The sequence below is a fragment of the Heterodontus francisci genome, chromosome 20, assembly GCF_036365525.1.
Source record: "Heterodontus francisci isolate sHetFra1 chromosome 20, sHetFra1.hap1, whole genome shotgun sequence".
NCBI classification, from domain to species: Eukaryota; Metazoa; Chordata; class Chondrichthyes; order Heterodontiformes; family Heterodontidae; genus Heterodontus; species Heterodontus francisci.
In genome coordinates, this window is record NC_090390.1 from 44,772,987 (window position 1) to 44,799,475 (window position 26,489).

At 42.9% G+C, this 26,489-nt stretch overlaps 1 protein-coding gene across 2 annotated transcripts in view; it reads right to left on the bottom strand.

The window, feature by feature from the left end:
* Positions 1-21,029, bottom strand: part of LOC137380604 (leucine-rich repeat-containing protein 27-like) — a 130,475-nt gene extending 109,446 nt beyond the window's left edge. For both annotated transcript variants that reach the window (XM_068052680.1, XM_068052679.1), the window contains exons 1-2: positions 20,820-21,029; positions 14,158-14,288 (exon numbers count right to left, since the gene is read on the bottom strand). In XM_068052680.1, coding sequence (XP_067908781.1) covers positions 14,158-14,288; positions 20,820-20,984 — 296 coding nt within the window. In that variant the 5' untranslated portion in view covers positions 20,985-21,029. The remainder of the gene's footprint in view (positions 1-14,157; positions 14,289-20,819) is intronic.
* Positions 21,030-26,489: the final 5,460 nt, after the last annotated feature.

Sequence of the window (26,489 nt, forward strand, 5' to 3'; positions counted from 1 at the left end):
GGGGTACTTGAGAAACTTCTCAGAGAATAGTGAACCCAGTCGTGGTCAGTGCTCCTAGCTGTGCAGCTCACCTGGCTGAGGTGATGGACAATAGGGACACTTGGAAGGAAAACACGAAACAATTGGAAGACGATGCTTGTAAATTTGAAATGGGTTAATTGGAACAACCTTTTGAAAATTTAAAACCGAAATGTTCTGGTGGAACTTGCTGCTGTAGTCTAAACATTTCTTTTTAGAAATGTGTATATCTGTAATGCGTGAAAGGAAAAAAAAAGTTAGCGTTTTTTCAATTTGTTTTTTTTTTACCCATTGTAATGAAACACATTTCAGGAATGGTGTTTCATTCCGCTAGGGATGAAGGTGTCATGGTCCTGTAGTTTTTTTGGGAGAATATGCGGTTAGCCTTTAAGGCTTGCAAAGGATCAGTATTGCTTTAAGAACCAGCAAGCCTCAGGAGTTATAGGAAGGTGCATTTTCGTTGCCTTAGAAACAGCCATTTGGAGACTGCGATTCAAAGGGTGCATTCTCGTTACCATAGATACAGCCACTGGGTGTGAGTATTAAACGATACATTTGTTACAATTCAATTTTGAACTGGCTTTTTAGTTGAAGACAGTTTGTTCTAACAGAGAATACAGACACAGAGGACACACAGACAGCTGTGATGACACATCTGGAAAAAGAGCTCTCAACCATTTAAACTAAAGGAAGAGGATTTTAGTCTAATTATTATCTCTCAAAATTCTAAAAAAGTCAAGCCAAAACAGAGATCTCTGGTAATTTAAACCGAAGGAAGGGAAGTTAGACTGTGACAATCTTTTATCCCTCAAAAATTCTAAAGTCAGCTTGATTCTATTAAAAGTGTTTGCAAGTCGTTAATTGTTGAAATTCGCTGGAGAAGGAAAGCATCACTTGGAGTTCGACTGTGGACTGCTCTACTGTGGAAGAACCTTTTTTCTGCATCGGATGACTATGAGGACTTCACGCAACACTGGACTGTAAATTTGCAAAGACTCTATTTTTTTCTATTTTAAATGTTATTGATATCTTCCTAGTGTTTAAGAATTTAGTTCTTTCAATTAAAGAGTTAATTTATTGATTTAAAGACACCTGGTTTGGTTAGCCTCACTCGGGGGTTAATAGATGGTACAATTTGGCTGGGTCTTTCTTTAATTTGAAAAGTTTTAAATAATATGTTAGGCGATCTGTGGAGCGACGGGATTGAATTATCAGTGCGTTTCTCCCACCACTATCAGAATCATACATTTTGATTGGGGGCTTTGACTGGAGCGGTCAGTCGTAACAATATGCTGAAGCGGAATTATGACTGGGAGCATAGTCAGCCAGTGGGTGTAGTACAGGTGGTAGAAAATGTAGATGGTGATACTGGTGCAAGTGATAAACCAGATGATGAGTCTGAAACTGAGTGTTCTCAGAGTAAGCCTCCTGCGGTAAAGCCAGCAAACACAGAGGTGTTAGAGGGTCTGGATGAGGTGCGATAACACCTACCTGAGCATGAGAGGAAAGACATAACTGACCTATTGAGGGAGTATAAACTGGTATGTGCAGTTAAGCCAGGTCGTACCTCTCTGGCGATTCATGAGGTTGACGTAGGGGAAGCTAAACCAATTAAATAAAACCCCTACAGATTCTATCCCAGTAAATTGGCTGAAGTCAGGGAGAAAGCTCAGTGCATGTTAAGTAATGACATAATTGAACCCAGTCAAAATAGATGGAATTCTCCTGTTCGTGTGGTACCAAAACCGGATGGTTCTCAAAAGTTCTGCATCGATTACCGATACATTAATGCAGTAACTAAGATGCACTCCTATCCGATCCCAAGGCTTGATGATTGCATTGATAGGGTGGGGAACTTGGCCTTTGTTTGTAAGACTGATTTACTTAAAGGATACTGGCATGTCCCCTTACCTGACCAAGCCAAAGAAATAACTGTTTTTTTGACACCAGATGGTCTGTTCCAGTGCAAAGTTATGCCATTTGGTATGAAAAATGCATCAGCCACCTTTCAAAGATTGACAAATCAAGTGATTATCAATTTGAGTAATTGTGCTGTGTACATCGATGACCTTTTGGTGTACAGCAACATGTGCAGTGATCATGTCTGGCATTTCAGAGCTCTATTTAACAGACTGGCCAAGGCAAACCGGGCAGAGAGAGAGCTTGCCAAGGTCAAGGTCACTTTTTTAGGATATATCGTGGGTCAAGGTAAAGTATTACCACGAGAGGCCAAGGTTCAGATGATAATAGATTTTGCTGTACCCAAGACAAAGAAAGAAGTATTACAATCTCTAGGTATGTGTGGGTTCTACAGGAAATTTGTCCCTAATTACAGCACAGTAGTCACCCCAATGACTGATCTGTGAAAGAAAAATGTGAAGTTCGAATGGTCAGAGTCATGCCAAACAGCAATTGAGAGGTTTAAGGCAATTTTCATAAAAGAACCAGTTCTTGCAGCCCCAGATTTTAATAAACCATTCAAAGTGGCTATTGACACCAGTGATATAGGGGGTAGGAGTGATGCTGCTCCAAGATGATGATGCTGGTTTCGAACAGCCTGTTTGCTACTTCTCTAGGAAGCTCAGTAAACATCAAACAAAGTACTAGACCATCGAGAAAGAAGTTTTCAGTCTTGCACTGGCTTTATAACAGTTTGAGGTATATGTAACCAATAGTCAGGAAAAAATATTGGTTTATACAGATTACAACCCACTTGTTTTGCTGGAGATTAATTTTATAGCCACTTACACTGAAAATTGTACAAATAGTAGGGAAAAACAATGTAATTGCTGATGCTCTGTCTCAAGTTTAAAGAAAAGGTGGAAGAGGTCTGAAACATGAAAATTTTACCATATCTAAATCTATTAAATTTGTTATTGGTTAAGCCTCATAATTTTGTAAATATGACGTGTAATTGTAACAAAGGAAAACATTACCTATTCAGTATACAATAAGCTACTTGCTAAAAATGTTTGATGTTAAGACCTTATTGTATTTCTTTGAATTGCTTGAAAGAAAACCTTACTACGGTAAGACATTCTTTTTCTCGGGGAAGGGGGGTGGGGAGTGTGGTGGAGTCCTTGGGCTGAAATTTATACTTCTGCTGCCGTAATCTGCAGTGGGCGAGAACAATGGCAGCCCGCAGGTGCGGCCCGCACATCTGGGAGGTCAAAACCAGGTTAGCAAAACAAACATTTTTTTTAAAATCAGAAATGTGATTGGAGCTTAGGTTTCAGTTTACACAAGAAGACTCGAGAGGTTTGAAGCCAGCTGCAAAGCTGGGTCTTGGTGTTTAAAAAGACAAGCTCTTTGAATTGTTTTCTGGGAGCTGACCTTTGGAAAATACAAGTTGCCACCATTGTTTTCAGTGTCTTAAAGAGTTATGCAAGGCGAGACCAGTAAGGCTACACCACCAGAACTGCGGTGAACAAAACCACAGAAGTTCCGGAAGGATGTACAGTTTTGGTGGAGACGGTATCATAGAAACATAGAAAACAGGAGCAGGAGTAGGCCATTCGGCCCTTCGAGCCTGCTCCGTCATTCATTATGAGCATAGCTGATCATCCAACTCAGTAACATGCTCCCACTTTCCCCCCACATCCTTTGATTCCTTTCGCCCCAAGAGCTATATCCAGCTCCTTCTTGAAAACATACAATGTTTTGGCCTCAAATGCTTTCTGTGGTAGAAAATTCCACAGGCTCACCACTCTCTGGGTGCAGAAATTTCTCCTCATCTCAGTCCTGAAAGGTTTACCCCATGTCCTTAGACTATGACCCCTGGTTCTGGACTCCCCCACCATCGGGATCATCCTTCCTGCATCTACCCTGTCAGGTCCTGTTAGAATTTATAAGTTTCTAGGAGGTCCCCTTCTGAACTCCAGCGAATATCATCCTAACCGATTTGATCGCTCCTCATACGTCAGTTCCGCCATCCCAGGTATCAGTCTGGTAAACCTTCGCTGCACTCCCTCTATAACAAGAACATCGTTCCTCAGATAAGGAGACCAAAACTGCACACAATATTCCAGGTGTGGCCTCACCAAGGCTCTGTATAATTGCAGCAAGACATCCCTGCTCCTGTACTCGAATCCTCTCACTATGAAGACCAACATACCATTTCCCTTTTTTACCGCCTGTTGTACCTGCATGCTTACTTTCAGCGACAGGTGTACGAGAATACCCAGGTCTCGTTGTATATTCCCCTCTCTCAGTTTATAGCCATTCAGATAATAATCTGCCTTCCTGTCTTTGCTACCAAAGTGGATAACCTCACATTTATCCACATTATACTGCATCTGCCATGCATTTGCCCACTCACTCAACTTGTCCAAATCACCCCGAAGCCTCTGCATCCTCCTCACAACTCACCCTCCCACCCAGTTTTGTGTCATCTGCAAATTTGGAGATATTACATTTAGTTCCCTCATCTAAATCATTAATGTATATTGTGACTAGCTGGGGTCCTAGCACCGATCCCTGCGGTACCCCACTAGTCACTGCCTGCCATTCAGAAAAAGACCTGTTTATTCCTACTCTTTATTTCCCGTCTGCCAACCAATTTTCTATCCATCGCAATACACTACTCCCAATCCCATGCGCTTTAATTTTACATGCTAATCTCTTATGTGGGACTTTGTCGAAAGCCTTCTCAAAGTCCAAATAAACCACATCCACCGGCTCCCCCTCATTAACTCTACTAGTCACATCTTCGAAGAATTCTAGTAGATTTGTCAAGCATGATTTCCCTTTCATAAATCCATGCTGACTCTGTCCGATTCTACCACTGTTCTCCAAGTGCTCTGCTATAAAATCTTTGATAATGGACTCTAGAATTTTCCCCACAACCGACGTCAGGCTGACTGGTCTATAATTCCCTGCTTGCTCTCTACCTCCCTTTTTAAATAGTGGGGTTACATTAGCTACCCTCCAATCTGTAGGAACAGTTCCAGAGTCTATAGAATCTTGGAAGATGACCACCAATGCATCCACTATTTCTAGGGCCACTTCCTTAAGTACTCTGGGATGTGGATTATCAGGCCCTGGGGATTTATCGGCCTTCAATCCCATCAATTTCCCCAACACCATTTCTCTACTAATACGGATTTCTTTCATTTCCTCTCTCTCACTAAACCCGGTGTTCCCCAACATTTCTGGTATGATATTTGTGTCCTCCTTTGTGAAGACAGAACCAAAGTATGCATTTAGTTGGTCAGCCATTTCTTCATTCCCTATAATAAATTCCCGTTTCTGACTGTAAGGGACCTACATTTGTCTTCACCAATCTTTTTCTCTTCACATACCTATAGAAATTTTAGTCAGTTTTTATGTTCCCCGCAAGCTTACTCTCGTACAATATTTTCCTCTTCTTAACCAATCCCTTGGTCCTCCTTTGCTGAATGCTAAACTGCTCCCAATCCTCAGGTCTGTTGTTTTTTCTGGCGAACGTGGATCTAATGCTAGCTCTAATTTCCCTTGTAAGCCATGGTTTGGCTCCCTTTCCCATTTTACTTTTGTGCCAGACAGGAATAAACAATTGCTGCAGTTCATCCATGTGCTCTTTGAATGTTTGCCATTGCCTATCCACCATCATCCCTTTAAATAACATTTCCCAGTACATCATAGCCAACTCACGCCTCATACCTTCATAGTTTCCTTTATTAAGATTCAGGACCCTAATCTCAGAACTAACTACGTCACTCTCCATCTTGATGAAGAATTCTATCATATTATGGTCACTCATCCCCAAGGGGTCTCGCACAACTATATTGTCAATTATTCCTCTCTCATTACACAATACCCAGTCTAAGATGGCCTGTTCTCTAGTTGGTTCCTCAAAGTATCGGTCCAGAAAACCATCCAGTATACATTCCTCCTCTACGGTATTGTGACTAATCTGCATATAGATTGGGCAAATCAAATTAAAGTCACCCATAATTACAGATGTTCCTTTTTCGCATGCATCTCTAATTTCTAATATCGGTGGGGTTTGGATTGCAGAGCAACTGCCATTAAATGAAAACAGGCGTTTGCAACTTGGGAGGCAGGATCTGGAGGTCTACTTGAAAAGTTCAAAGACTGGAAGGACTTTGCAAAAGTTCAGCATCATCCTGCCGATAGGACTGCCAAAGGACTTGAGATATATCCTTGTTGCATCTGGTAGTTAACGTGTAACCTTTAAGATATACATATCGATTGTAATTTAACTGTTAGCTTATGTTTAATTTATTAATTGAGTGTTAAAGTAAAAATTATAAAAGTGAAATCTTGTCCGTTTGGTTTTTGTTTCCTAAATTGGGGTCAGTCAGTGGACTTCATTCCTTTAGTTTGTTGGTGGTCTCCATGGGGATCATAAGTGTCCCTTATGACCTCTGCCTGGCAGGTGAAAATGGTTCAGTCCGCAAGCAGGACCCTGAGCTTCCGGTTGCTTGCCATTTCAACACTCCCCCCTGCTCTCATGCTCACATCTCTGTCCTGGGATTGCTGCAGTGTTCCAGTGAACATCAACGCAAGCTCGAGGAACAGCATCTCATCTACCGATTAGGCACACTACAGCCTGCCGGACTGAACATTGAGTTCAATAATTTCAGAGCATGACAGCCCCCCACTTTACTTTCATTTTTAGTCATTTTTAGTTATTTTTTGTTCCTTTTTTTTTTTACATTCCTTTTTACATTTTTTACAATTTTTTTTTGCATTTATTTCATTTCATCTTAGTTTGTTCAGTTTGCTTACCCACTGTTTTTTTCAGGTTGTTTTTCTTCAGGTTTGCACTTGCTGCTGTTCAATATTCAGTATATTCACACCTAATCTGTACTAATGCTTTGTCTTTCAACACACCATTAACATATTGTTTGCCTTTGCTCCGTGACCTTTTGGTCAGCTATGTGGCCTGGTCCAATCTGCACCTTCTCCTTTGTTATCTCTTGCCCAACCCCCACCTCACTTGTTTATAATCTGTGACTTTTCTAATATTTGTCAGTTCCGAAGAAGGGTCACTGACCCGAAATGTTAACTCTGCTTCTCTTTCCACAGATGCTGCCAGACCTGCTGAGTGAATCCAGCATTTCTTGTTTTTGTTTGAGGTGAAAATGGTTCTCTTCTTCAATTCAGGATTTGGTTTCTGCTGACCCAGGTCACCTTCTTTACGCATGCAAAATGATGCAGCATACAGCAAACCACACAGATACAAGAGCCCCTGACTGGACTCTACTGGAGCCCTCCTCCAGATCTATCAGGGCACCTGAAATGCACCTTCAGAATCCTTATAGTCTACTTAATGACAATCCTGGTGGGTCCATGATTAAATGTGCAACAGAGAAATCCTCTGGATCCGAACTGATATGATGAGTTACTGCTGCAGAGGGCAGTCTTGATCTTCAAGTCTGGCATCCAGACAGACACCTGCTTTTCACCTACTTGTCTTAAAATAAAAGATTTGTGCCAGCTCCTTGGGTAGCAATCATTAATTTGTCTGATGAAGTGCTTCTCAATAAACATCAGCTACATGTTGATGGAAATTTTTTTAAATAATTATTTTGGGAGATAGACAGCACCAGCAAGGTAGTATTCATTGCCCATCCCCAATATGGGACTGGAATCACATGAAGGAGGAAAAAAAGCACCAGGATCAATGCTAAACATATTAGCAAGGACAAAATGGCAGAGAGAGAGAAAAACAAATCAAGTTTTATCAGCAAACTAGGTAGTAACTTCTGGAAGTGACATTCAACTCCACTTACATTTCTTAGCAGCCGTTAAGTAATTCAGAATGTCTCTTTTATATAGGTGTTAATTTCAAAAAGCAGCCCTAAACAGTAAGCGAGGGTAATGTAATGTTAGTCTTTGAAGCTCCACTTAAACATAATACGCATGTATTGATGGCTGATTATATCGCATTTCCATGAAATTGGGAAAAGACCTTTTGGCTGGCAGGGAATTGACACTATGAACCCGAACTGATTTCCCTTTACCAGCTGCCCCAAATTCACCGGGGTCAAAAACCTGAAAATCCCTTCCGAACAGCACTGTGGGCATACCTACACCAGATAGATTGCAGTGGTTCAAGAAGGCAGTTTACCACAACCTTCTCAAGGGCAATTAGGGATGGGCAACAAATGCTGGCCTTGCCAGCAATGCTCACATCCCATGAAAGAATAAAAAAACTAAAAAGTTGTAAATGTGAGGAAAATTTAGGCCTTAAAAAAAAAAGAGACTGTGACATATGGGCAGCACAGTGGCGCAGTGGTTAGCACCGCAGCCTCACAGCTCCAGCGTCCAGGGTTCATTCTGGGTACTGCCTGTGCGGAGTTTGCAAGTTCTCCCTGTGACTGCGTGGGTTTTCGCCGGGTGCTCCGGTTTCCTCCCATAGCCAAAGACTTGCAGGTTGATAGGTAAATTGGCCATTATAAATTGCCCCTAGTGTAGGTAGGTGGTAGGGGAATTGAGGGGATGTGGTAGGAATATGGGATTAATGTAGGATTAGTATAAATGGGTGGTTGATGGTCGGCACAGACTCGGTGGGCCGAAGGGCCTGTTTCAGTGCTGTATCTCTAAATAAATAAAATGAAGTACTGTCATATTATTGCTGGTCAAGCTCCTTGAATTAATTCACATATAAAAAGAATCCTCAAATCTCCGCTTTTTGCAGACTTGGGTGGGCAGGACAGGGCTTTCACCCACCCAATTGGGCTACTGGCCCAGATGGATCCACCTTTCGGATGAAACCAAGGCCCTGTTTTCCCACTCAGGTGCACATAAAAAGATCCCATAGTACTATTTCTAGAACAGCAGGGGAGTTATTCCCAGTGTCCTGGCCAATATTTATCCCTCAATCAACATCACAAAAACAGATTATCTGATCATTATCACATTGCTGTTTGTGGGAACTTGCAGTGCTCAAATTGGCTGCCGCGTTTCCTACATTACAACAGTGACTACACTTCACAGGCATTTCATTGGCTGTGAAGCGTTTTGGGACTTCAGGTGGTCACGAAATGCACTATATAAATGTAAGTCTTTCCTTCTTTTCTAACCTTGGAGTCATTAACATATTGTAGGTAGACTGCCCAACCACTGCTGGGAGCTTCAGCCTGAGGAGAGTCACAGAGTCATACAGCACAGAAACAGGCCCTTTGGCCCACCGCATCCATGCCGGCCATCTATCTATTCTAATCCCATTTTCCAGCACTTGGCCCATAGCCTTGTTTAGAAGCATTCGGCCTTCGAATGGAATGGGACTTGAAATGCAAGCTTAACAGATGTGAAATAGGGTTGGTTAGCAGACAGGACTATTATTATAACAGGACAATTGTACTGCAATTTCATTAAGCCAGCTCACAATGCTGTTGCACAGACTATCCTCATAACTGCTGCCGTGCTAGCTGACTTCTGTCAAACATCAACTCTTTGGGGGAAGGTGGTGGCGTAGTGGTATTGTCACTGGACTAGTAACTCAGAGACCCAGGGTATTCCCCTGGGGACATGGGTTTGAATCCCACCATGGGAGCAGGTGGAATTTGAATTCAAATAATTTTTTAAAAATCTGGAATTAAAAAAGCTAGTCTAATGTTGGCCATGAAACCATTGTCGATTGTTGCAAAAACTCACCTGGTTCACTATTGTCCTTTAGGCAACGGAATCTGCTATCCTTACTTGGTTTGGTCCACATGGGATATCAGACTCACAGTGGTCGACTCTTAAAATGCCCTCTGAAATGGCCTAGCATTGTACCTAACCACTAGAAAATCGATAAGGAATAAAACTGGATGGACCACCCGGCATCAACCTAGGCACTGGAAATGACAAGCAAACCCAGCCCTGTCAACCCTGCAAAGTCCTTCTGCCGAACATCTGGGGACTTGCGCCAAAGTTGGGAAAGCTGTCCCACAGACTAGTCAAGCAACAGCCTGACACAGTCGTACTCACCAAATCATACCTTACAATGTCCCAGACATCACCTTCACCAGGTATGTCCTGTCCCACTGGCAGGACAGACCCAGCACAGGTGGCAGCACAATGGTCTACAGTCAGGAAGGAGTTGCCCTGGGAGTCCTCAATATCGACTCCGAACCCCATGAAGTCTCATGGCATCAGGTCAAACATGGACAAGGAAACCTCCTGCTGATTACCACCTACTGCACCCCCAACCCCGCCCCCTCCCGCCCCTCAGCTGACGAACCAATACTCCTCCATGTTGAACACCACTTGGAGGAAGCACTGAGGGTGGCAAGGGCGCAGAATGTACTCTGGGTGGGAGACTTCAATGTAGAGGCCTGCCACCCGACCCGAACCAGACGACATGTGTCGGGTTGGGCCGAGTCCAGATCGAGTCAGGTTGGGTCGGGCCGGACCGGACACACACGGTAAGCGCTCTGATGGTAAGTATTAAAAATTGAAAAAAAACTTACTTGAGCTGGGAGTCCGGGACGAAACTGAATCTGCGCAGTGAGCGAGTGATGTCACTATGACGTCTCGCGCATGCGCTGCAGGTTCAGTATCAGGAAGGTAAGTAAATGGATGGTCAGGTCGTGCTCGGGCCCGCTGTGGTTTGGTCGGGTCAGGATCTTTTTCCCGACCAAAAGCAGGCCTCTACTTCAACGTCCATCACCAAGAGTGTCTCGGTAGCACCACTACTGAGTCCTAAAGGCCATTGCTGCGAGACTGGGTCTGCGGAAGGGGGTGAGGGAACCAATAAGAGGCAAAAACATACATAACCTCATCCTCACCAATCTGCCTGCCACAGATGCATTTGTCCAGGAGTGATCACCGCACAGTCCTTGCGGAGACAAAGTCCTGTCTTCACAATGAGGATACCCACCATCGTGTTGTGTGGCACTACCACCGTGCTAAATGGGATAGATTTCGAATAGATCTAGCAATGCAAAACTGGGCATCCATGAGGCGCTGTGGACCATCAGCAGCAGCAGAATTGTACTCTACCACAATCTGAATCCTCATGGCCCGGCACTCTCCATTTTCCTGGATGGGTGCCGCTTCCAACAACACTCAAGAAGCACAACACCATCCAGGACAAAGCAGCTCATTTGATTGTTTGTGGATGATGTGCCATTCACTCCCTCCACCACCAATGCACAGTGGCAGCAGTGTGTACCATCTACAAGATGCACTGCAGCAATGCACCAAGGCTCCTTAGACAGCACCTTCCAAACCCGCGACCTCTACCACCTCGAAGGACAAGAGCAACAGATGCATGGGAACATCACCACCTGCAAGTTCCCATCCAAGCCACACACCATCCTGACTTGAAACTATATCGCTGTTCCTTCACTGTCGCTGGGTCAAAAACCTGGAACTCCCTTTCTAATAGTACTTTGGGTGCACATACCCCACATGGACTGCAGTGGCTCAAGAAGGCAGCTTACCACCACCTTCTCAAGGGCAATTAGGGATGGGCAACAAATGCTGGCCTAGCCAGCAATATCCACATTCCATGATTCGAATAATTTTTAAAAAAAGCTGGAGCTTACTGCAGGTCAACACTGGTAAAATACTGTTTGGTTTTTCATCAGAAATTTTGCATCTCAGAGATAGGTCTCATCCTATTTTCCAGATGCCTGCTCAGGCTGAAACATGTCAGCAAAACTTCAGCACTCTGTTCAATCCCAAAGGTAAGCTTCAAGCCATACATCCAATTATCAACTAAAGCAATGCACTTCCAATGCTTTGAGTGAATGCTTTCCATTCCCCCTCATGCTTAGCATGTTCTGATCTCCTGCAAAGTATCTGGGAATGTGAAAAAAACAAATGTTCTGGCTGCATGCAGATTTTTATTTATGGAAGATGAACTCTGCTTTATGTGCAACATTTTAGCTGAAGCTTCCAATTGCCCTACAATTATGTCAATTAAGCCTTTTGCATGATGCAACTGTATGGTAAACAGGTAATAGGGAGCTAATTAGTGGGTGGAAGTGAACGACTGATTGATTGATTACAACTGAGTTAGCATATGTTCAGATTGGCTAGTCCTGTGGTGTTATCTGAAATCGTGTTCAGTGACATTCAGCCAGAGGGAGATAATCAGCAGATTTATTCAGTTGTGTAACATAAACATTTAAAAAAAGCAAATATGAAGCCTTGTGTAGTAAAAACAAAAGCAATTTTATAATAACATAAAAATGGTGTTGAACTTATTGAAAACCCTATTTGCAGACCTATAAGCCCTATGATATCATTACATATACAATATTATTCTTGAAACAATGATGGCAATCAAGAACTAAGTACCAAAACTGAACCATATTTGATACACTGCTGTGTGCATGATAGCCGGCACAGACATGATGGGCCGAAGGGCCCGTTTCTGTGCTGTATGACTATGACTCTATATTATTTGCACTATTCACATAATCAAGTAAATTAGTAAGCACATGAATAAATGGCAAGGTTACAGAATTTGTTGCAATATGTTGGCCTGAATTTCACAGTGAGGTGAAGTAATGGTGCTCGCAGTTGACTGCAAAGCCAGAAGCCCACAAATATCTAGTGATCTCTGTGGTGTGGATTTCCTTTTTCCAAATGTCAATTAGAATCCACTGCCAAATCAAGGAGCTGGCCAGGGGTTCAGTGATGTCAGCAAACAGGGTAAGCAGCCAATCACAATCTACACTAATGGAGAAGCGTAGAATCACTGACAGTAACTTCTGGATTTCCTGTTTTGAAACTGCTCCTGTTCAGTCTCCCAAAGTTGTCAATTTTAAAAGGAGTAATGACAGGCAACAATGACAGCTTCACCCATCATCACTACCACTAAATCCTAGTCATTATATACAACATCCATTGTTCCCAATTAACCAAATTCATCATAAGTGCCATTATCCTAAAGCAACAAAAATGACAAACCTGAAGTGTGGATGTTTTAACATTCAGTTACCAAATTCTTCTACATGCATCATGCATGGAACATAGGGACAGGAGCAGGCCCTCAGCACCTCGAGTAATGCTGGTGTTCATATTTCACACAAGTCTCCTCCCATTTCATCTACCTCATCTCAGCCTTTTGACATATCTTTCTATCCCTATTCTTTCATGTACAAGTCTAGTTTCCTTTTGAAAACATTCAAGTTATTTGTCTCAACCACGTCTTGCAGTAGCGAGTTTCACATTCGAACCACTCTGAGTAATGGAATTTCTCCTTACATTCCTATTGGATAGATTAGTAGCAATCTTGTATTTATGGTCCCTAGTTTTGGATTTTCTTACAATGTAGAAAGATTCTCTCAATATCTACACGGTCCAACCCATCCATAATTTTAAAGACTTTGATCAGGTCACCTCTAAGTCTTCTCTTTTCTTCAAATAGAGCTCCAACCCACTCAATTTTTCAGTACTAGTACCATGCTTGTAAACCTTTTCTGCAGTTTCTCTAGGGCTTCTATGGCCTTTTTATAGTATGAAGACCAGAACTGTGCACAGTACTTCAAGTACAGCCTGACCTGGATCATACACAAGTTTAACATAACTTCACTACTTTGGAATTTAATACCCCCTAGAAATAAATCACAGTGCTTTGTTAGCATTTTCAACTGATTTTCTGCCCCGCAATGCTGCTTTTAATGATTGGTTCACCTGTACCCTCATGCCTTTGCTCTTATTCCCCATTCAGTTTCTTATTTTCTTTATTTATTTTTATTTAGAGATACAGCACTGAAACAGGCCCTTCGGCCCACCGAGTCTGTGCCGACCATCAACCATCCATTCATACTAATCCTACACTAATCCTATATTCCTACCACATCCCCACCTTCCCCTACCACCTACCTATACTAGGGGCAATTTTATAATGGCCAATTTACCTATCAACCTGCAAGTCTTTTGGCTTGTGGGAGGAAACCGGAGCACCCGGAGAAAACCCACGCAGACACAGGGAGAACTTGCAAACTCCACACAGGCAGTACCCAGAATCGAACCCGGGTCCCTGGAGCTGTGAGGCTGCAGTGCTAACCACTGCGCCACTGTGCCGCCCCTAGGGGCTCCTAAACAGAAAAACCATTACAGACAAATAATTTCCATTCTTCCAAATGCAAATCTTTGCTCAACTGTTATAAATGGTACAAAAGATAATAGAGGCAGAGGCACACAAACATATATTTTTATGAAAATAAAGAAAAATTGTTGTCAAACCTATGGTCTCCAATTGAAAGAGGAAGACTTGTTAGCTTATTGTTTCGCAGATCCAACCAGATAAGATTTGGCAATTGATGAAAGAAGTCTTCAGAAAGTACAGTTATAGCGTTTCCTTCCAGGTATAAATTCTATTGGAAAAAGTTATTCAAATGACTGACATGTTTGGCAATAGGCATATTATTAAAGAAAAACAAAGACTTGCATTTATTTAGTGCCCTTCACAATCTCAATATTCCAAAGTGTTTTATAGCTAATGAAGTACTTTTGAAGCATAGTTACTGTTATAATGTAGGAAACAAGGCAGCCAATTTACACAAAGCAAGCTCCCACAGACAGGTCTGTAATAATGACCAGATCAGTTTTTTTTAAGGTGATGTTGATTACAGGATCAATATTGGTCAGGACACTGAAGATAATGTCTTTCCTCAAAATAATGCCACGGGATCTTTTGCACATGCCTAAGAGCAGTCAGGCCTCAGTTTAATATCTCATCCAAAAGACAGCACCTCCGACAGGGCAGCACTTTCTCAGTACTGCACTGGAGCATCAGCCTGGATTATGTGCCTAGGTCTCTGGAGTGGGGCCTGAATCTACAACCTTCTGACTCAGATGTCAGAATGCTACCAATTGAGCTATAGCTGACACTATTGTGTTGCCAATATGAAATAAATTAAATCATCAACTGCTTATTTCAAATTTCTCACTGTTAGTATGAAATATATTCACTTCTTAAGCAGAGTTGTGAAAAAGGCCTCTCATCCAATTGCCAATGCAAAGTAAACATGAATAAAATTTAGTCTTCTTGAAATATTTTGTTCAATCTGATGATAGGATTTGTCATACATTTTTTAGGCACCAACTATTTTGCTGCTCAGGTGCTGCAAAAGCATCTCGCAACATAAATGGCACGATTCCTTAGTAACATGAGCCTTAAGGTACAGAAGGAAAGCATCACAAAATTACTTATTTTTAAAGGAGGTTGGTAAGATAACATGAAGACATCCACGGTTATTATGAGATAGCGGCAACATTTGTATTGTAACACAGACCAGACCCAGCAGGACCAACCAGTCTTTAAATAAACACAAAAGGTAAAATTTTAAATTGTTTAAAATCGCAAACTCAGCCAATATTAGAGATTAGCCTTCATTTTTTTGACCTAAGTGCAGGTTACACCTAAATGATGTAAAGCAGACACAATTGTTCTAATCTAGAAACCAGACGGTTAGAATTGCAGCCAATCTTTACACACTTTTATTTAAAGATACACATTACAAATATGCACTTCTTGACCCCAACAACCCCAGTTTCAATCTGCTCCTATTTATAGAAACACAAGTGAATCCCCAGTTAATGCACCACCTGCATACAATTTAACACAATTAGCATAAAATAAATAAAGATGTCTTCTAATTGAATTCAATTCTTCATGCACAATTTATTACACAATTCTACAGAGATTCAGGTGGAGATTTGGACATAGAACCATCAGAATTTACAGGACAGGAAGTGGCCATTAGGCACATCATGTTTGTGCTGGCCCTTTACTGGATCAATCCAAGACTAAAATAAAAGCAAAATACTGCAGATGCTGGAAATCTGAAATAAAAACAAGAAATGCTGGAACCACTCAGCAGGTCTGGCAGCATCTGTGGAAAGAGAAGCAGAGTTAACGTTTCGGGTCCGTTACCCTTCTTCGGAACGGAGAACGGTTCCGAAGAAGGGTCACTGACCCGAAACGTTAACTCTGCTTCTCTTTCCACAGATACTGCCAGACCTGCTGAGTGGTTCCAGCATTTCTTATTTCAATCCAAGACTAATCTCATTTCCCCAGTCTCTCGCTATAAGCCTGTTTCTTCCTCTGTTTCAGATGTTTATCCAATTTTCCATAAAAGATGAAATGATCTCTGCCTCGGTTCCTCCTGTGGCAAAACATTCCATGCTCCAACATCCTTCAATGTGAAGAAATTTCTCATTTACCCTTTCCATGTGGAGAGAGCACAATACTGGTGTGAGTGAAAAATGGCATGCAAGAGAACTGTAAAGCAATGCAAATGAAAATGTCAGAACAGGGGTGCGTGTTGGAAGTACAAAATCTTAAAGCCTCAGAAAAGGCTGAGAAGACATTTCAACCCATTGCCAGCCTGTCCCAAGGCTGAACGATAGAGCGAAGGCAAAAATAAAGGGACAGAAAACCCAAGGTTCAGGGCATGAAAGTTTGCAGCTCGCCTTCTCATGCTGAATTATCCATCACTATAAACTGCCAAATCACAGTAACAGAAAATTAGCTGTCAGTTGTATTTATTCAAATTCACTGTCGTAACTACTGGATGTGATGAACCTGACCATGGAATCCTCCTTCTACAGTATCAAATAGCACTGAAATAAGATGGACGGAAAATACATCTAGTTATGTTGCATTTAAGGTTTTGTGGAACAATTTAAGATAGTAGAATATACATTCCTAGGCACCAGAAACATTTACGATATAGGAGATGGCAACTTGATATGCATATTTAAAAAATGAGACAAGTTTTCAGTTGCATGCATTTCTGAAGACTGCCAAAAACACACAAATGTGTGATATGCAGCTAGGTAAACAGAGAAAGTTATTTACAAAAACAATGCTATAATTTGATTTGCCTAAGGAAAAACCATTAATATTCTACCTTTTGGAAGACGGACCACTTTAACTCCACTATTTCTGATAAGTGCTAATTATTTCAGAAACTAAGGGTCCAAAATTCAATTGTGTAGGGCCGGTACCTGGCTTCCCCAGGGGCAGATTGTGCCGCAGATCACTAGTTACATGGCCTGCTCGATGTTCTTCAACAACATTGGTGTATGCAGCTGCATCCCCTGCCTGCGCCCAAACATGCTGAATTAGCACAATTCTGGCGTCACAACCGGCTGATCTGACGCCAGGATTTCAAAGTTGGACAATTCAAGTTCTGGCAATGCCTGCATTGTCTACTCTTGAAAAAAGGCATGAAGCAGCAAGATGGGCCATGCAGTAGCATTCTTTAAAGGGTCAAACACCCCAATTGCAGGTTAGTTAAAGTTTAGAACTTTTTCTATTGGAGACTGTCTGAATGTCCTCTGGAATGTTTTTGGAGGTGTTTTGGTGAGCTCCTGCATTTGCCAAAGAAAGTTGCCTCATCCTCACAGGGATAGCAGAGGAGTAGGTGACCTGCCCATACAAAGGCCGCAACAGGTAGGGAGGCAGCAGTTCCAGTGCCTCAGGGTCTGCAGCATGACAAGGAGATGGAGCAGAGGCTATTGCAAAGAGGGCAAGTTCTGTGCCACGCTCTCTGCTAAATTAGAGCTAGACTCTTCTATGCTTAACAGTGACAAGAGGCTGCCCAGCAAGCCAACCAATGCACCCAGCATTTGTGTGCATGCCCATTCACCACTTTCCTGTAAGCCACCCCAATGAAGTCCTCGGTCTGAACCCTCTACAGCAGTTCTTGTCTGCCACTTAGCCCTCTGGTGAGCTGGCAAAAAAACTCTGGCCTGGCTGCAGCCCACTCATGCCCTGTAACTCACCATGTGCTAATCCCAACTCTATTCCAGCCTTTAAGCTACATGCAGTGCCGAGTGTCAGATCAAGTGAAAGGGTCACTTCAGTGTTGTGCTGTTGCTCTCTTTCCTCCTCCTGGGGTTCTTGTGCCTGGGCAGGTGGCAGCTCTTGGGTATCTGAAAGCAGGAACTCAGAAGGTGTAGGTTGTTGTGAGGGAGGTGGGAAGGAGCAGTGGGAAACAGGAGGTCAATGGTCACACCATTAGCAGCTTGCTTATCCTGCCAGTTAGCAGGATGAGGGTGTGCTGGAAGTTGAGAAGGGGCATAAGTTAGGAAGATGCCATCATCTTCAATATTTTCAGAGACGTTGGATGCTACGGGCCCCACCGCAGTTGGCCACGTGATGCTGAGAGTCATCTTCCTCCATAGGGCTCCAGAAATGTGAGCATCCTTGTTCCCTTTCCAGCTCTGCTCCGTGCTTCTATTGTGTGCCACCTTGTCCTGTAAGAGAGGAGGCAGAATGTCAGTGGTTGTGTAGCACTGTGTTCGGGTGATACGCTTGCCATAGCTGAGTAGCTGCAGGTACGTAGAAGCAGTGAAAGGTGAGTGCTAGGCTGGCAGCATTAGTAAGGGTGAGCTGGAGTATTTGGATGTTGGGTGCAAGTCCTAAGTGCCAGTGACTGGCGCTGGGTGAGTGACAGGGATTAGGGTGCATTGAGTGGTATGAGGGGCTGGTATTGTGATGAGTCGGAGATGTCATGTGAAGATGCATTTACTGACCTTGACCAGCTGCACGAGGCCATTAGATCTCCTGTGGCACTGCCGCCAAGTCTTCGGGTCCAGGCTCCGGGAGTGGCCCTTCCTGGCCGCCTGCTCCCACTCCCTTCTGATGGTGGTCCTCGAGGGTCTCCTGGCCCCTCGACAGACCATGGCATCTCTCCTCCTCTCCACCTGCACCACTAATGCCTCCAACACCACATCCATTGGTCTAGATCACTCTGTAGGCACTGGTATTGAGTTTTCAAGAACTGCCATTGCACATCTTTTTGTGCATCTTCCCTTTAAGAGGCAGCCTGTCTTTGAGACAGAGCAGGCTGCATATTCAATGTGGTGTGCAGTAACGCTGCCGAGGTTTCCTGCTGTGTGCAATGCTGGAAGAGTAGGAACTAGCAATGAAATCATTCAGATGAGGAGGGTACACAAATTTTGTGTCTTACCCACCCTTGATCTGAACAGGCGTGGGCAAGCCGTGAATTGTGGCCCCTGTGCCCAAAAATTTGGACACGTGAATTTCACACCCCATTTTCTTCTATTTGGTCATATATTGCGACAATACATGTGCAAGGCCTTTAGACCATGAACAGATATTTTTGTTTTTTCATCAACCTGGTCCATAGTAATGCTTAATATTCAAAATTCAGGCAAAGTCTTAACATATTCCTCAACTCAAACAGAGTCCAATTTGAATGAGACAAAATTTCATCCTTAAATCTCCACAGATTACTTGCTCACTGCCTGAAGGGTCAATAAACAGGATGTCACTGTGGTAGCTGGGGAGGAGGAACTGTTTGCTTATCACAAAGAAGCAGGGTGGATTTTTAAGGCATTGAAACTGTCATGCTCATGAAGGGAAGAGTGATGAAATATGAAATGAACTGGAGGAATTATGAAATAAAAGTCAATTGTTGAACTGACTACAAAAAATGGACACATTTGTGCCACAGACAAAAATGGAGTAGAGGTCAAGTGACCCCTCCTCTCCTGTCAATAAACATGTTTGTCTGTGAAGATGAAACCTATTATCTACATCTGAATTAACTTTGGTGAAAACACATTAAAATGGAAAACAGCCCATTCCATGCTCTCAACTCCTATCTGCAGGAATGGAGCGAACAAAGATTTTTGCTCCAGACTGACTCCGAAGCCAAGGCCAAAATAAGAAGTGTGAAATAACATCTATTTATCAAAATGGACCACATTCAGATGCCATCATGTAACAAGGGTTCCCATATCCTGGTACATTGTATGAACCACCTCAGGAGAGAGAGACCAATACCCCAACCTGACCAGTTTTACCTTAAAAAGTATCTCTCTGAAGAGAGAGAGGCAGAACAGCCAAAGAAGGTCTTTTCTAGCCAGAACAGCTGAGAGACAGTTCCAGCTAAGCAGGAGCACTGCTGATTCCATCCTTTAACCACTGGAGCAGTGAAATTGCAAGGTATCTTTGGAACTCCCCATCTGCAAAAGTGAACCAGGCTTTCCCACCATCAGATTGAGGCTTAACCGCAAGGAGCTTGCAACACTTCATCCTTTTCAAGACAACAAACATTCAGGCCTGCACTGCTGAAAGATTTCCTCCAGAAAAGCTTCAAAAGTTTTTTTTTTAAAAAACAATGAACTCTTTTACAACAATTGCATGCAACCGCTCTACTCTCCATTGTTTCTTTTTTGTGAATGCGTGAGTGGGTGAAGTCACGAATAGTTTTCAGTTATTGTGTAAAAATATTTATCTTTCTCTTTTAACCTATGAGAAAACCTGTCATTTGTCTACTTATTTGACCCTTAAAACTACGACACTATTTTAAAACACTATCTGTGGTCAGTTGAGAGGTGAAAAGTGGAACCCATCCGCACCACTTCCCACCTGTCCAAGACAAAACCCAGGAGCAGCAAAGCCCATTGGAGGAATCAGCCGCTTGGGCCTGTGTAGGGGTGGCTAGAAGACATCACAGAAATAATAACTTTCTGCAATGCCAATATCACAATTATTTTATTTGTATGATTACTGATAGTGTAAGGGGTAGGGCTAGCATCGGTGTTAGGATTAGGGTTCGCGTTAGTTAGGATTAGGGTTAGTGTCAATGTAAAGATTAGGGTTTGTGTTAGTGATAGGGTTCAGGGTTTCTGTTTGGGGGGGGGGAATTAGGGTTAGTGTTTGTGTCAGTGACAGAGTTAGGGCTTTTTGTTGGAGTTAGGATTTACGATTAGAGGTTTATATTTACGTTTAGCGTTAGTGTTTTTAAAAACACTATTGCCAACCCATTACCAACAGACGCGCGTCTACAAACTAAACAAACCAGCACCTGCCCTTCACTCACACCCACCCCACCCCCGACCCTCCACTCGCCGAGCTGCCTTACCTGTAACCCGGGGATGTGGAAGATGTGCTCCGGTAACTGCTCCAAACCCCTTCCACTTAAATCCACCATTTCACAAGGTGGGTTGGGAACCGAGGCAGGCGCCCCGTCGGCCGCCGCTTCCCCCTCCCCACCCGCGGGGTTCGGCCACCGCCGCTCCTCCTCCATCCCAGACTATTTGCCTCCCGCTCCGGCTCCTCAGCTGGTCAAACATTCCCGTCTCCATGGCGACGCACGCCGTGTCGTCACTACGGATCGCTACCGCTAACAAAGCAAGCGTAAAGTGATCGGGGTTGAAAAGGCAAAAGGCGTTTGGTCTTTATTGTGTTGTGTGTCTTTGGAGAGAACAATGAAACTGGAAATGGGGCTGGGGGGGGGGGTATGTGAAATAACACAAAACCTGAAGCTGCTGGAAATACACAGCAGGTTAAATTTTGGGTAGAGACCTGTGTTCAAACAGAATTTTAATGCACCTAGTGTAACTAAGACCTCCTATTTCTCCAGCTCCATATCATCACCGATTTTACCCCGTCTCAGCTCATCTGCTGCTGAAACCCTCATTCACGCCTTTGTTACCTCTCGACTTCACTATTCCAACATTCTACTCTCTGTAAACTTGAGATCATCCAAAACTCTGCTGCCTGTGTCTTATCTTGCAGCAAGTCCTGTTCACCTATCACTCCTGTGCTCGCTGACCCACTGGCTCCGAGTCAAGCAATGACTTGATTTTAGAATTCTCCTCCTTGGTTTCAAATCCCTTGCTACTCCCCACCTCTGTAATCTCCTCCAGATCCGCAACCCTCCAAGATATGGGCACTCCTCTAATTCTGGCCTCATGTGCATCCCTGATTTTAATCACTCCACCATTGGTGGCCGTGCCTTCAGTTGCCTAGGCCTAAACTCTGGAATTCCCTCCCTACACATCTCCACCTCGCTTTCCTCCTTTAAGACATTCCTTAAAACCGACCTCTTTGACCAAGCTTTTGCTCATCTGACCTAATATCTCCTTAAGTGGCTAGGGGGCGTACTTTGTTTTATAATGTTTCTGTAAAGTGCCTTGGGATGTTTTATTACATTAAAGGTGTGATATAAATATAAGTTGTTGTTGTCATCCTTGTATCTTTTACAAATACAGATAAACTTGCTGGTTATTTCCAGCAACATTTTCTGGAGAAAGAAATTGTGTTTTACAGTTTTCTACACCCATGAATGTTGGATACACAAATTGTTATTTCACTATATGAGTGGTGGACCTAAGTTTCAACCTGCAAAACAATGGGGATGCTGGAAATTTGAAATACAAACTAGAAATGCTCAGCAGGTCTGGCAGCATTTGTGGAGGGAAAGAGAATTAAAGTTTCAAGTTGATGACCTATCATCAAAATGAATGAAGTTAGACATACAATAGGTTTTAAGGAAGTACAGAGGCAGGCAAAGATCAGAAGGGAGGAAAGAACACACGGGAACATCTGTGATAGGTTTGAAGTCAGGCGAGATCAAATGACAAAAGGGATGATAGAGCAAGGCAAATGGAGACATTAATAGGACACGTAAAGAAACAAAAAATGGGTCTTGAGGAGGTATAAATCATAGAATCATAGAATGATAAAATGGTTACAGCACAGAAGGAGGCCATTTGGCCTGTCGAGTTTGTGCCAGCTCTCTGCAAGAGAAATTCAGTTAGTCCCACTCCCCCACATTTTCACTGTAACCCTGCACATTTTTTATCTTCAGGTGCTTATCCAATTCCCTTTTGAAAGCCACAATTTAATCTATCTCAGCCACACTCTAAGGTAGTGCATTCCAGATCCGAACAACTGATTGTGTAAAAAGGCTTTTTCTTCAAGTCATTGTTGGCTCTTTTGCCAATTACCTTAAAACTGGGTCCTCTGGTTTGTGACCCCTCTGCCAATGGGCACAGTTTCTCTCTAACTACTCTGTCCAGACCCCTCATGATTTTGAACACCTCTGTCAAATTTCCTCTCAACCTTCTCTACAACAATAACAACTTATATTTATGTAGCACCTGTAATATAATAAAATGTTTCAAGGCCCAACACAGGAGCATTATAAACTAATGAATAACAAGTATGACACTGAGCCACAAAAGGAGGTATTAGGTCAGGTGGCCAAAAGCTTGGTCAAAGAGGTCGGTTTTAAGGAATGTCTTAAAGGAGGAAAGCGAGGTGAAGAGGAAAGGCATTCCAGAGCTTGGAGCCTAGACAATTAAGGTGCAGCCACCAATGGAGGAGCAATTAAAATCAGGGATGTACAAGGGTCCAGAATTAGAAAAGGGCAGAGATTTTGGAGGGTTATCAGGCTGGCGGAAATTACAGAGTATAAGATACTAACATTACCTACAGGTTGCTTTGAAATATAAGTAAAAGTGTGTGTCGCTTACCTAGCCTATGAAAGCAAAATGTAATGTGCTGCAAACTAATGCCAAATCAAGGGAATGGTGGGAAATTATGTCAAGTTCATGATTGTGCAAGCTCAGCTAAAGGCTTGAAAAACAAGTGACTTCAGTGTTCCATGTTTATAGAATAGAATGCTGAAAGGTATGAAACTATGGAGAAAGCAGAAGTTGTGAGATTGTCACCATAGAGTCTTTATGTGCATTTTTGCACAGACAAGTGTCCTTCACATGAACAACTATATGATTGGACAAGAGCTGTACGTTTGTGTACGGGGACTATTTTAATTGGTGGTCTTGGTGAGGCAACTGGAAGAACGCCAGGATAAGAGGAGATCCTCCGGGTGGTCGCGCCACGGCAAGAGAAAGAACATGAACAGAAGACAGAAGCAAAAGACTGCATACTGCAAGAAGAGGAAATGCGCCCTACCATCCAGATTCAACATAGGAAGTATATAGCCCACATTGTTCTGTAAATTGCTGCATGAACTTGACGTAAACTTGACCTTTAGTGAACTGGTTTGTTCTGACTTTCTCTCAATAAAGTAGCTCCATAACAGAACTTTTGTTGTCACATCCAATTCGAGTAAGGGGTTAAATTCTTGCAAGAGATGGGGAGAGGCAAGGCCATGGAGGGATTTGAATACAAGGATGACAATTTTAAAATTAAAACATTGCTTGACCGGGCACCAATGCGAGCACCGGGGTGATAGGGCAATGGGACTTGTTGTGAATTAAGACACAGGCAACAGAGTTTTGGATGACCTCAAGTTTACGGAGAGTAGCATATGGGAGACCAGCCAGGTGTGCATTGGAATAGTCAAGTCTAGAGGTAACAAAGGCATGAATGAGGGTTTCAGCAGCAGATGAGCTGGGAGGGGGCGAAGTTGGGTGATATTACAGAGGTGGAAATAGGCGGTCTTAGTGATGGCACAAATATGAGGTCTGAAGTGCATCTCGGGGTCAAATGTGACAAAGGTTGCAAACAGACTGGCTTAATCTCAGACTGTTGTCAAGAAGAGGGATGGAGTCGCTACCTAGGGAACAGATTTTGGAGCAAGGACCGAAAACAATGGTTTCAGTCTTCCCAATATTTAGTTGGAGGAAATTTCTGATCATCCGGTACTGGATGTCGGATAAGCTGTCTGATAACACTGGAGGAGTCAAGAGAAGTTTTGGTGGGGTAGACCTGAGTGTCATGAGCATACGTGTAAAAACTAATGCTGTGCTTTCAGATGATATCGCCGAGGGGCAGCAAGTAGATGGGAAATAGGAGGGGGCCAAGTACAGATCCTTGGGGGGGGCAGCAGAGGTAAAGGTGCAGGAGCAGGAAGACAAGCCATTGCAGGTGATTCTCTAGCTACGATTAGATAGATAAGAATGGAGCCAGGTGACAGCAGTCCCACCCAGCTAGACGACAGTGGAGAGACATTGGAGGAGGATGGTGTGGTCAACCGTGTCAAAGGCTGCAGACAGGACAAGAAGGATGAGAGGATGAGGAAGGAATGTTTACCTTTATCACAGTCATGTGGGATCTCCTCTCAACCTTTTCTAAGTAGAACACCCTCTCCAACTTATCTTTTAACTGAAGTCTCTCATCCCTGGATCCATTCTCAGAAATCTTTTCTACACACTCTCTAAAGCCTTCACAGCATTCCTAAAGTGTGATGCCCAGAATTGGACACAATATTCAATTGAGGCCATACTTTTTATAAAGGTTCATCATAACTTCTTTGCTTTTGTACTCTATGCCTCTACTGATAAAGCCCAGGATCCTGTATGCCTTTTTAATCACTTTTTCAACCTGCACTGCCACCTTCAATAATTTGTGCACATATACCCTGAGGTCTCTCTGTTCCTGCACCCGCTTTAGAATCATACCCTTTATTTTGCATTGCTTCTCCTTATTTTTCCTACCAAAATGTATCACTTTGCATTTCTCTGCATTAAATTTCATCTGCCACGTGCCTACCCATTCCACTAGACTGTCTATGTCCTCTTGAAGTCTATCACTATCCTCCTCAGAGGTCACACTACTTCCAAATTTTGTGTCATCTGCAAATTTTGAAATTGCGCCCTGTACATCTAAGTCTAAGTCAATAACATATATATCAAGAAATGCAGTCATCCTAGTACTGACCTTGGGGAACACTACGGTATACTTTCCTCAAGTCCAGAAAACAACTTTTTACCACTACTCTCTGTTTCCTGTCATTCAGTCAACTTTGTATCCATGCTGCCACTGTTCCTTTTATTCCATGGGCCTCAACTTTGCTGACAAGCCTATTTTGTCATACTTTATCAAATGCCTTTTGGAAATCCATATACACCACATCAACTGAATTACCCTCATCAAACCTCTCTGGTAACTCATCAAAAAAACTCAAGCAAGATAGTTAAACACGATTTGCCTTTAAGAAATCTATGCTGGCTTTCCTTAATTAATCCACCCTTGTCCAAGTGAACATTTTTTAAACAAGGGTGTAACATTTGATGATGAAGGGTCACTGACCTGAAACGTTAACTCTGCTTCTCTCTCCACAGATGCTGCCAGACCAGCTGAATATTTCCAGCATTTCTTGTTTGTGCAACATTTGCTGTTTTCCAGTCCTCTGGCACTACCCTGTATTGAAGGAGGATTGGATGATTATGGCCAGTACCTCCACAATTTCGCCCATACCTCCCACAGTATCCTCGGATGCATCCCATCTGTTCTCGGTGACTTATCAACTTTAAGTACAGACAGCTTTTCTAATACCTCTTTATCAATTTTTAGCCCATCCAGTGTCTTAACTACCTTCTTTTTCACTCTAACTTTGGCAGCATCTTCTTCTTTGTGAAAGTCAGTTGTAAAGTACTCAATTAGTACCTCAGCCATGCCCTCTGCCTCCATTCATAGATCCCTTTTTTGGTCCCTAATTGGCCCCACCCCCTCCTCTTATCACCTTTTACTATTTATATACTTATAGAAGACTTTTGGTTTCCCTTTTATGTTACTTGCCAGTCTCTTTTCATACTCTCTCTATGCCTCTCTTATTTCATTTTTCACTGCCCCTCTGAACTTTCTATAGTCAGTCTGTTTTTCACTTCTATTATCAGCCTGACATCTGTCATATGCACCTTCCTCTGCTTCATCTTACTCTCTATCTCTTTTGTCATCCAGGAAACTCTGGCCCTACCTTTCCCCCTCATGGGAATGCACCTTGACTGTATGCAAACCATCTCCTCTTAAAAGGCAGCCCATTGTTCTGTTATAGTTT